The 12935-nt window shown below is 45.0% G+C and overlaps 1 protein-coding gene across 2 annotated transcripts in view; it reads right to left on the bottom strand.

Moving 5' to 3' along the window:
• Positions 1 to 293: 293 nt before the first annotated feature.
• marchf8 (membrane-associated ring finger (C3HC4) 8) overlaps positions 294 to 12935 on the bottom strand; it is a 62465-nt gene continuing 49823 nt past the window's right edge. Inside the window, exons 6-10 of one of the 2 annotated variants that reach the window (XM_062518971.1) lie at positions 10001 to 10181; positions 6218 to 6353; positions 5075 to 5089; positions 4325 to 4372; positions 294 to 3364 (exon numbers count right to left, since the gene is read on the bottom strand). In XM_062518971.1, the coding sequence (XP_062374955.1) occupies positions 3060 to 3364; positions 4325 to 4372; positions 5075 to 5089; positions 6218 to 6353; positions 10001 to 10181 (685 nt within the window). In that variant the 3' untranslated portion in view covers positions 294 to 3059. The remainder of the gene's footprint in view (positions 3365 to 4324; positions 4373 to 5074; positions 5090 to 6217; positions 6354 to 10000; positions 10182 to 12935) is intronic. The other variant, XM_062518972.1, reaches the window with a different exon arrangement.

Here is a 12935-nt window from a genome sequence, read left to right as displayed (position 1 = left end):
GTATGATTTTTTTTTAGCACAGTGCTGGAAAGAGGCCATGGTGATCATGGCTGATGATCTGATAAAGGGAGATTTTTATCATTTTGTGCACAGCATATCACCACTTTTGAATCAAGTGTACTCAGTTATTGGTGGACCACTAACTAATCCTTGATGACGAGCAATAGTGGATACAAAAAATGCTTTTGGCTGCAGCATAACTGACTCCATTTAGAGTCTGAGCAGCAATCGTGGGATTAAGGACAAACATACCAAGACCCAAAAATAATAGACTTAAAATCGAGAAAAATGTATAAAGTTCACTTCATTTTATTTTTATTATTTTTTCATACTATATACTTTGCTCAAATATAGGAAATTAAAATCAAAGCACATCAATATTTATTTATTTTTTTAAAACCAAAATCGAAGTTACTACCAAAAGTAATTTCACAAAGTATGAAATAAGATGAAGGGGCAAACAGTCCTGTTGAAAACTCTCAACTTGAGTCAGTAGTAAAGCACTGCAGTTTAAACGCAAGTAACACTCGCTAGCCTGTCAGAGGTGACATTGCTCAGAAAAGAAACTGCAATTCATCAGGACTCCACTTTGACAAACCTGGCATGTATGTAAAGTACTACACTTTTGACAAAAATATGCCACTTTTTACAGAGCAAAGCATTACATACATACTTACATACATACATGATGGAATGCAGTACTAAACACTTGCTGGCTTGAATGATCATAGTTACATCACAAAGCTTCGGTTTCAATGTCTCAGTTACACTCAGTCCTTGGTCATTTTAACAATACCGGAAAAAGTCCACAGCTCAAACAGAGGCATCAGTACAAGAGGGGATTGTAGGAGCCAGCTCCTATGTGAGTATTGTGTCAAAAAAACAAATGTTTTTTTCTGATAACAAATTGAAAAAAAAAAAAAAAAAAAAATTGTAAATGAAAAAGTTAAATTGTACAAATATCTGAGAGAAACTATCATGTATGTTTTTTTATCACCATTGTTTACAAATGAGCCCACTGATCTTACTCCATCTTTGACCTTTCTGATGGTTACTGACTTGGTCAAGTGCTGTTATGCATTTGTCGCAAATCTTGTAGTATAGTTATTCAACATTCATCTTTCCTGTCCAGTTGTGCAAAACGTTTAAAGCCCAAAGGTCACGGATAAATTTCACTGTTTTCTGCCAAAAATGATGCTGTAGATAAATGTCGGAGGACCTAAAAGGTTTATTTGATGTTTCTGGAAAAATCTCTCTTCTTCCTCCTGTCTGAGTAGAGGGAATAGATAGGAAACATGAAGGCCAACTCTTCTGTAGCCTATTTCTGTACTAGTCTTATCCACAAGGTGGCAGTGTTCACCCTTTCTAATGTTTTAGACTGCAGCCTGACACTGTTGTTAACTGCAGTAAATAGCCTACTACACCCCATTTCATTATCCAGCTTTATTTTTTCACATTTTAAGAATTATGTTAACTGTACCCTGTACATTTACATTAATATAGAACACATTTGCCTATTGGGAAACAGTGCTATTTCACTGCCATTGAAATTAATCAATTGCATTACCCATGGTTTGTGTTGAGAAGTAGGCTACTACAGTACATCCAGTACTGCAGCAGCCAATGGTTGCTAAGCATCTCTAGAATTACAGTGTAAACAAATCGCATCCCTTCACAACAGACACACCACAGTCTCCAGAGTGATCCACAGACAGCTATTTAATCTTGTCAGCATACGAATACTAAAATGCATGTTCATGTTCAAACCATATTTTATCTTTTCCCTCATAATTATATCTTAAGATATTACACCCGTTGTCTGTGGTAGTGTAATAAAAAAAAACAGGACTTTCTCATTCATTTGGGCACCTTTCAAGGCAGCACTACAATAGAAGTATGGTCGTCTAATTGCCATTAGGGACTGAATATGGCTATAGCAAAAGAATTCAACAAATTACTGCATTAGCTTTCAAGTCCATCTGAAACCTTCGGACAGAGTTCATGCGGATGGCTAAAAGTAATGGAGGGGAAGAACTCGCTTACCCAATAATACTTTTTATTTATGGTGAGGTATAAGAACCAAAAAGTATCTGCTGTCTAGAAAAGACAGGTGAAATCAGCAAAGGTGGGCTGGTGCTACAGTGAAGATCACCCGGCTCCAGTGACTGGTAGAAAATCCTTGTACTAAAGTGTACATTCTCTTTTTCATTAGGCCAAGATGGCTTGACTCCACCTCATCCTTAGGTGCAAATCAATGCAAAAATCATTATAAGCAAAGGAATGAATGGCTTAAAATCAGTGGTTTTAAATAACTCCCCTGGTGTATAGGCTATTTTTCTTTTTCGGAAAAAAACTGTAGGATCATCGGAGTGATCTGCTTTCCCTCATTACAATTTCCATTCCTTTTTTTTCATCCAAAGAGTGTAGAGTGGGATACAAATGTAATTATATAAAACATGTGAATTCTACTGAAAACTTCAAGTTTGCTTCTTTTTCTAGATCACACATACAACAATATAAAGGAATTTATTCATATTAAAATGGGGGGAACCTGGTTATCAGGAAATTAAAAAGTGCTTGAATGCATTGTTAAAGACTCCATTACAACCGGTGTGGATGCACATACACACACACACGCAGTACACACACACACACACACACACACACACACTCATATACCCCTCTCACACACCTCCAGCGGCGCGCAGACCCAATGCAGTTGACACACACACACTCGGAGCGGCGAACATCAGGTCTTGTACAACAGCAGTACAATGGCAGTAGTTGGAATGTTCCGTGATCTGGCGCACACTGATTTGTAATGATTAGCCACCAACTTGCAGGAACAAAACAAACAAACAAACAAACAAACAAACAAACAAACAAACCGACGAAGGGTAAATAATATTAAAACAGGAGGGAGACGTCTGTCCTCGTCATGCTCCACTCCAGTAAGAGTCTGGCGCTCCCTGTGTGGCCTGTCGACACAGCCACAGTTGGAGCAGGTCTGTGGGTGGAGAGGGGGAAGGGTGGAGGTGGGCTCATCGTGGGGCATCGGGTCACACATGGAGAATCTCCATGCTGTAGTCCTCCGTCTCTGTATACTGCGAAGAGTTTGTGTCCGACTGTGCCGGGGCAAGAGCCTCCTTGTTCTCCAAGTTGGGCTCCACGAGCGGCGGTTTGTCAAAAACAATCTTTTTACAGGTCTCTGGGCGGTTCTGCACGTATATTACTCTGTTGTAAGCCTTAAGTCTCCGCCACAGCTGGATGTACACTTTGCATTGCACATACATGAACACCAGTCCCCCAGTGAAGCCTATGGCCACCACCACCAGCTTGGTCCAAAATGGCCATTCCAAGATCCCTGCAAAGGCAGACAGAGAGATATGAGACACACGCTTCCCTGTGCACCATACCATCATCAAATCATGAAAATATGGGGGTTTGGAAGGTCCTGTTAAAGAGAGGGTAAATATAATCATAATAATCATAAAAATGTAATACTCTGTATTTACAAAACATGTATTACATTTTATGTCATGTATATACATACAGAGGTATGTGCTTGTAGGAGTGGACAGAGTTACATTCCAGAATCCAGCATATTCTGTTGAATTTTTCCATGTAACTGTTTTAATAGAAGCATTTACTAGACACTAGAAGCCATAAAAATAGCAACATTTAAATGGAAATACCATCATAAAGTGACTAAGCATGAGGAATGATGGGATATAATTTCTTCAACAGAATATCTCACAGCAAATGTCTGCCTAGTTAAGGTTTGGATTCTGGGATACAACATACTGTATATACATGGTCTCCACTTCACAGCTAAAGCTAATACAGGGGCACTAATGACTTTGGAAGCACAAACAGGGTGTCAAATGAAAGTAAATTAACAGGAGCTCTTGCTTGGAGGAAATGCACATTTGGGACACATGATGGAAAAAAAGTACACAGAAGCGTCCTCTGAACCTTCAAATCATAACAAATACGATACTCTTTCCATAAAATAGTTTTAATGGATTTTCAAGATTAAAAAAAAAAACATCCATCATGTTTTTCTTGCCGTGCTTCATTGGAAAGCCAATTTGCAGAGTTCACCAAAAGTGACACAGGAAATCATTCAGAACTGTTCTGACAAGTAATTTCATTTTTCACCGAGAAGCCCTGTTGTGCTCCTCACTAGTTTGGAAGGATATGAAAATTAAACGTTAAGCGTCTACTATGTAGCCTGTCAACAACACATGGGCTGTAGGAAGCACAACTACTCAATACTGTTAGATCAACCACAGGTCCTTTAACAATGAATGGGATACTGTACTGCTTTTGGAGGCTCCGTATGTATGGCCAGGATGCAGCTTAAGTCTTCCTGGCAACGGGAGCATTGGTGAGGCACAGAGAAAGGCGGTTAGTATGAGTAGACAGGGTGGTGCTCCACTGCCCTACTGTACGTGGGGACCAGGAGTGAGGGGACACTGTCTACAGCCAGGCCAGCAAAGGGAGAGAAGTCAGGTGAGAGGGAGGTGCTCTTCCCCTGGAGGGAGGATCACACCGTGGGGGCCCTCCAGCGGCCCTGCTGCCTCCCATAGTGCGTAATCTATTCAGGCGTAATGTGATTTGATATTCTACGGCCCCCCCGTTCAGAGCGCTCAAGTGGTCCTCTCACCGTGTCAGAGACGAGACTCTGCCGGTGAGTGACAGCTGTAAGCGTTAGACCTCATTTCGCCCGCCACCGCGCTACCCCTGACAATTTTCACGCGGCCCGCGGCCCGCCGCCGCGACCGCTTGCTAATGGTGTGGAGCCGAGGCGAGCCGAGCTGTCTGCTGGAGAGGAGGAGGTGAGCGCAGCGTGTTCGGGGGTTGGGGGGATGCTGGGGCAGCATGATTGGCTCGTCAGGTCAGAAATGATGGATGAAACAACCAGATCATTTCTACCGTCTGGGGTTGCAGGGAGAGGGGGGGGTTGGAGGGTGGGAGGAGGGGAGGGGCAATCATGTAGAGTATAAATATACACACGGCACAGCTGCAGTGCCAGAATTGATTAGAATGACATATTGAAGATTCAGATTACCTGGTATTCTCCCGGCTGCATGGTTAAAGAGAGTTGGGGTATACTGCGTTACTATAGATAGGAGGAAGCTACCGGCAAGCTGGGAAGGCAGAGGATCTATACTCCTGAATACATTAGCATCTGCTAACAACTCCCCGGCACAACCAGTGCTGCCGAGGCTGTAATTCCAGCGGGTAGTGTGTGACTTATTTTAGAACATTTAGATGAAGTCCTGTTGCATAGCCGTTTTTGGAAACATGGCGGCATTCAGGAAGGTCACGCGTCATAAACGCACTGTACCTCTTCTCTGTAGGGCTGCAAGAAATGCTATGGGAATTATGAATAAATGAAATATATCTACCAAAGCATGAAAGAAAAACATCAATCAACCCTTTAAGACACCCCATCGCTCACCGTGAGTCATCAAATTAAGGTAATGTCAATTGTGGAGTGAGTCGTTCATGTGAGATGAAAAGACAGCAGCCCCCCCCCCCCTCCCACACACCTCACCCCCCCACAGGAACACACGTCAGGGGAAAATAGCAGGAGCATCATGGAGGAACACTGAGGACAGCTTATGTCAAATTAAATTCCTTCCATCAAATGTACCACATTACCATCCTCAGTGGAGGACGCCCTGACCTACTGCCCCCCCCCCCCCCCCCCCCCCCCCCCCCCGCCCCACCCAACAGCAGCTGAGTGTCAGCCAGATGTGGCCCAGCTCTGGGCCAGAGCCCTCTCATTATAATCTGCAGTGATAGCGGAGCTGCTGCTCTCCATGGAACTAGATCTGTGGCACGTGAACCTCTTCCACTTGAGCACCACAGCATCATCAGTTAGTGTGTCCTGTCCTTATCTGCGCCTGGAGCCGTCGGGTGTAAATGAGAAACTAAATGAGAAAATAGAGGGGGTGTCATTATAGGCCGCTCAAATCGTTCCCCCTTTCTCATGAGTGAGCGGATCACCCGCCAAGTCGTCCCCCCCCCCCTCTTGCGCTAATGGCTAACGCTGTGTTGAGATCTGGAGCGCTGGTTGGAGCCTGAGGAGCTGGCTGGGGAGGACAGGAGGAGCACAGTGGCAGGAGGAGGAGGAGGAGGAGGAGGAGCTGCTAGGCAGACTAGTGCTTGATTGGGGGGGTGGTGGGGGGCAGGAGGGAGGACTGACCATGTTTGATCTCCTCCGCCGTCCGGTCGATGAGCACGTAGAGTGACCACACCACGCAGGTGATGGCGATGACGTGGAAGGTGACGGAGCACATGATCTTCCTCCTCTCGCTCGCCGTCATCTGCAGCTTCTCCCACTGAGAGACAAACACACACACACACACGCACGCTAGGGTACTGCACTTACCACCGACACATCTGATCACTAGAGCAAGACCCCGCTGTTTGATATTCCTGTGCACATGTTAGCCCGCCTCCCCCCCACCACCACCCCACCACCACTACGGGAAAAACACTCAAATAAAAACATAATTTGGAATCATTCTATATTGAAAGAGACATGCACTGTCTTCCACTGAAGTACATCAGCGTTGTACTAGCCTCTCCTACTGCGCACACACACAGACACACACAGACACACACACACAGACACGCACACACACGCACACACAGACACAGCTTTTTATCTCCTGCTGAGATAGATTAACAGACAGACACAAACACTCTCATTCAGCTGCAGGTTTCAGCACTTGAAAATAAACATGCACACATGTACACAGACACACACACACACACACACACACACACACACACACACACACACACACACACACACACACACGTACACACAGAGAGAGAGAGACACACAGCCACATCCTCAGCTTCCCACACACAGATGGAGAATATGCAGTGCAGTACTGTCACTCTCTCTTTATGAAATATAAATATGGTGAAGAAATACAAATGCAGACAGACATACAGAGGATCAATTGGAAATTCACAAAGTCATACCATATGCATGAACACACAGAATAAACCACACACACACACACACAAACACACACACACACAGTGACCGGGCACATAGCTTCCGTCCATGCCCGCCCATGCCCAAAGACTATATACACAAAGACTGCAAATGTTTCCAGTATGTTTGTATAGCGTGTTGATATGTTCCGCAAACATCTTTGTGTCTTACTGGCATTTTCTGTGTTTGTTTTAGAGGAATGTTTGCTGCGATTTCCGTGTATAAGTTATGCTGGACTTCCGGGTCCATCAGCGTTCATTAGGAGCAAAGATCATAGAGCGCTCCGCTCCGCTCCGCTCTAGAATCTTTGATTAAGAGTTTGGTTGTTTCATTTATTAGCTGTCTATTGTGGCTTTGCCAAATGCTAGCTGGAATTAACTATTTATAATATTACACAATTTCTAGCTTTTCAATATCATAGCTGTTTTAAAGCTTTTATTGTCTGGTCACCTGATCCAGCCCTGTATTGTCCGGTTATGTTGGTATGTCCCAGTTGGAGTGGTGCGCTTCAGGCCAATAAAGTCTGGCTGCTTCAGACTCTGGGGAGAGCTTATGGCAATAGACATGTGTCTATGGAGTTCTCAGTGTATCTTGGTAACTTGTTTAAAGGTCTATTTGCAGAATTTTGTCCGTTCTGACTCTCATGTCAATTTGCTTTACGGTATTTAAACAGGGTTTTTTTTATTATTATTCTATTTTCTCGCCTTACTGGGCCTTAATTGGGGTAAAAACAAATAAATCCCCATCTTTATTATTACAAATCCTGCTTCTTCTGTGTGTTTCCTTCTGCTTCGACTTTTGAACCACATCTACCCTCAACACACACACACACACACACACACACATCAAATAAACAAATAGTATCTGAGTGGAACACACTGTTTCCCAGAAAAGACTAATTCTTTAGTAATATTGTAAACTCTGGGTGGATATCAGGCTCCTTGTTAGATAAGCTGGGGCAGACAGAACAAAGATAGTGCAGGGCCTCGCCGCAGTGGCCTGGCCTTTTCCCCCTAAACTGTGGGATAAATATTTGATGTGGATCAGTCAGTGTGATCTTAGACTGGTGGTGGCTCTTCAACTATTTATAGGCTGTAACTCAGTAAGCCCGGGACCCCCCCTCCGAGAAAACATTTAGTTGTCAGGCCCTGGAGTGGCGCATTCGCTGCTCAGCCCGAGCCAGTTCATTTCTACTGATAAAGAATTCCATTTCATTACCAGAGATGCACGCAAAAATTTCCATTAACTGCGAGTAATCCCAGCCTTGCCGTTTTTTGCGATGGCGGCCTCAATTCCAAAGAAAATGGCTTTAGTGTGTGAACTACACACTGCGGCAGCACAGATTCTGTTCCATCTCGGATACACAAACATTTCCAGCACACAGAGATCAAAGTTATGCCATTGATTGGATAAATGGGTTCCATCCCAAAAAGCGTGAATCATGCCTAGGGAGGACAAAGGGAGGGGGGATATGGGATATGGGAAGAGGGGGTGGGGGGTGTAGCAGCACACCCAGGCAGGCAGGCGAGCGGGAGGAAGAGAAGGCAGGCAGCCTCCATGATGTGCCTGTGCTGAACCCGCTCTATAGTGCCGTGTGTCAGCCTGGTGACGGCCTGTTAATGCGAGTCTGCCACCACTTTAGCCTGAATAATTGATCGCATGGAGGCCAGATAATAATGGAAGGCGACTGGCAAGCGGCATGCAAAACACGCAGGCACACATACACCTACAAGAACACATAGCTACGGAAACACATAGGTGGATTGATAGACTGAGAGAGAGAGACAGAGACAGAGACAGAGACAGAGAGAGAGAGAGAGAGAGAGGAAAGGAAGGATAAAAATCAACAGTGACTCAAGACTATTATAAAATATTGAAATGGAACACAAAATGGAGCACAGACATTTTCCAGCACAGAAAGATGAAAACGATTATGCCGGGCCGCAAAAACAAATATTTCCACCATGGCTGCCATCCCCACTAAAAACCTGCTGCATCTTTTCACTGGCACACAGATATGTATGTGTAGGCCAGGCCTGGGGGGAGGAAACCCGTCTATCCAATAGGTATCGATGTGGCTTTACCGAGCAGGGCCATTCTGCGCGCGATTGATTATTGGGAAAGGGTCACATGCCTCTCGGCCACTAACTCACGCTGACAGCAGGGGCACTGGGTCACCTGGCTGGCACCTGATTGGCTTGCTGGACTGGGGGGCTGCCCTGTGTGTTGCGGTCAGCATCTGCCCTAGAGCCGTGCCGCGCGCAGGAAGTTCATTAAAAGATGCTCTCTCTAAAGACGCAGGGACAGAGAGCTCATCGCTACCTCTCCCCACAGGACCCGACAACCAGGCACCTCGGAGCTCAAACCTGTCTGCCACCAAAGGCAATGCTCCTGAATTAGACTTAACTGGCTTCACTCCATTCTAAAGTAAAATGCGAAAGCAACGGTTCTTAAAATGATATCTTCAACAAAAACACCCCGAACGACGACGCACTATTATCGGCCCTCCCTGCCCCCGTTTTTTCCCAACAGCATGCCCAATTATACCAATTCATTTGGACTGAAAACACAGAGTCTCCTTTTGTTCAGGGGAAAATTGAAATGAGTCATACAGCCAGCAGAACAAAGAGAGGACAGATGAGGAGAGGAGCCTGACCTTTTCCACATCTTGCTGAAAAGCTCGCTGAAAATACGCAAAGGTTGTGTGTCTGTTTCGTGTGTGTGTGTGTGTGCTTAATGCTAAATATCTATATGTAGTTGTAGGTATGGGTGTGTGTATGTTGTGTCGACATGTGTGTGTATGGGAGGGATCATTTTGTGTAAATACTAGTGTGTGTGTCTGTGTCTGTGTCTGTGTCTGTGTCTGTGTCTGTGTCTGTGTCTGTGTCTGTGTCTGTGTCTGTGTCTGTGTCTGTGTCTGTGTCTGTGTCTGTGTCTGTGTCTGTGTCTGTGTCTGTGTCTGTGTGTGTGCGTTACCTTGCGCAGTGGCTTGAGTTTAGTCTCCATGATGAACTCATACTTGCAGAGCTCGCAGCAGCGTGTGTCGGAGCTCTTGATCCACTGCTGCAGGCAGGTCTGATGGACGAAGCGCAGGCTGCCCGTGCAGTGGCATGGCGTGATCAGTGGACTCTCGTCGTCCCCCTCACAGTGACAGATCCTACACACACACACACACACAGACACACACAGACACACACACACACACACACACACAAACACACACACACACACACACACACACATATACTTACAGTCAAACCATCTTTTGAGAAGTTCAAATCTTTGGACAAGGTTCTTGCTGAAAAGGTCTCCTGCAGGGGAGAGGGCTACATCACATAGTCACACACACACACATTGACTATATCCAGGTACACTAGTATGTAACCTCTAAAATAGCACATTTAAGGGAAATGGGAGCGGTGAGTGCACTTTTTTTTACAAAGACAACTCTGTCAACAAGAGTATTAGCTTTGCGGTTCTGAGAGCAGCTTTCAGGGGCGGAAAAGAATGGAATTCATTTAGAGAGATAAGACTGCCAGTAATGTTTATCCATGATAAACTGAGGTGAAAATCAATCATAAAGCCTCGCATTGTTCTCCCACAGGTGCTGTATTTTGGAAATGTGATTTGCGCGTGACTGGGTAGAAGCTCGAGAGCAAATCGTAAAAAGCGACGGAACTTTTCGGTCAGGCATGTCTGAGGATGGCAGCACAGGGGGGGGGGGGAGAGTGGGGGGGGCTCACTTCTGGTCAGCCAGAGTGCGTTCTGATTATACCAACACCAAGCATTAAATCAACACCCAGCACACGGTAAGAGCCTTGGTTTTTAGGAAGGGAATCGATCGCACATTCATTAGACAGACTGTGCGCCGTGCCCCCTTTCACGGCTCTAAAATCATAGCTGCTGCCAGCTGCTGGCACTATACAGCCAGTGAGCAGATGACAGGAGGCATTTGTCAGGACGGAGGAGTGGAGAAGAGAGATAAGATACAGATTGCTGAAGTTAGAGGGAGGGGGGAGAAAAAGCAAGAGAGTGCGCTGCAGGAGAGAGCAAGGAGGCAGGAAGAAAAGCATTTCAAAAATAAAAATAAAAAAATAGAGGCAATTTCGCAGGAGCATCTCCCATCAAAAAAAGAAAATGAAATACTGGATATACTTTGGAAAGCATAAACACATATCTGTTTACAGGGACGTAAACATCAGGTACACATACATATTCATCCACACCAAAAGCACAGGGAGAAAATGGAGAGAAATGATAGCAGCAGCAGCAGGGGTGTGCTTTTCATAAGAAGCTCGTTATGGATGTGAAACACGGCTGAAAGGCCAAGCGTCCACTTTCACATCTCTTGTTTTTGGGGAAATGCTGCCTGCCCTCGAGCAGCTTCCAACCTCATAGCATCAGACGACGCTCCAACCATCAGGCACACACACACACACACACACACATACACATACACACGCACGCACACACACACACACACACACGCGCGCACAAAACCAGAAACCGTGCTTGTGAAATGCATGTAGGAAGTAGAGAACGCCCTGTATGCATCCAAAAGCTTGAAAAAAGCACTACAGTATGCTATGATATATCATCAGGAAGCCAGCGTAGATAATAGCTTTGGAAATGGCCAGAGGCTGGGAGGGAGGAAGGAACTGGGTGCAGAACAATTACACAGGCCTCTACAGCAATCCTCCTCTCAGATGCTCTGATAAGAAGGGAAGCACAGCAAATCTTTTAACAGATGGGTCAGTCTTAAATAGAAACCAAAATTCCATGTGCTTACCTCCTACACTTGGACATTGTTTTGAACATCAGAGCATATTTTCCTTGATTGCTTCCCTAACTCTTAGGACTGTAACAAAAAAAACAGGACCTTGTGGATATCTTTGTTTCATACTGAGCTTAATGTACCGTATTCACCAGTAAACTGCATTATGGCAGGTATACCAAAACATTCTTCCTTGGTGAACACCTCTGGGTTTCAAAGGCTTCATCACATAATAGATGTGAGTCTGGGACCATTTGGCTTAGCAGGGAGTGAATGACCAGGACGGTGCCTCCAGGCCCTGGTGATCCGGTCAAGGCTTTACGAGATTAAAAGACAGCGTTAACAAAAGCAAAAATAGTCTCTCTTTATCTCCTAGACACGGCAAGCTTTTCATGGCCTTAGTCAACAACTTCCTGCAAAAAGAACTTCTACCGAAAAAAGTGGAGATACTGTGTAGCATTTTACCTTGAAACAATCTTGTTTGCATGCGCTACAGCATACTAGTGACCCCCTTGATGTGCCACTACCAGACAGAGTTGTTTCTATTTGAAGTTTGGCAGCACAGCCATAAATTTGCAAATGATAATGTCTAGACTCGCATATCCCCCCCCCCCCCCCTTGGCTCACAACATTTTATTTCGAGGAGATAACCATCAGAGAGTCTGAGGAAGAAAGACATAGCAGATGAAAAAAAGTCTTCTCATCAAGTCGTGATGTACTGCCGCAGTTCTCGGGTCAGTCATCTGAGCCTGTCATCTTCCTGACCATCACTACTGACAACCCAGCTCCGAAAACATGCGAAATAAATGACACATGAAACTGCACAGCACATTAAAAAGCCAAGAAGTTGCCACGGAGAGAGCATACGAAAACACTCCCTTTTTTTTTTTTTAAAGGGAATTAAACTTTCATGAGCTATCTGGTTTTTACAACACCACGGTCGTACTGCGACATGCGCAAAGGGAATGTAATATAACAAGGCCTTTTGTTCTCCTCGTTTGCTTTTTCGAGCCCTGTGTGCAGCAGTCCGTTAGAACGTCTTAAGCCCATCACAGGCTCCCAGATCCACCCAGATTACAGGCCTGAAATCCAATTAGCACGTTTCAAATGCCTTCCTTGTTCTCCGCCACCTCCACA

This window comes from Sardina pilchardus, chromosome 18 (assembly GCF_963854185.1).
Source record: "Sardina pilchardus chromosome 18, fSarPil1.1, whole genome shotgun sequence".
Taxonomy (NCBI): Eukaryota; Metazoa; Chordata; class Actinopteri; order Clupeiformes; family Clupeidae; genus Sardina; species Sardina pilchardus.
The sequence above is the reverse complement of the archived record's forward strand: the minus strand, read 5'-3'. Positions and strand labels throughout refer to the sequence as shown.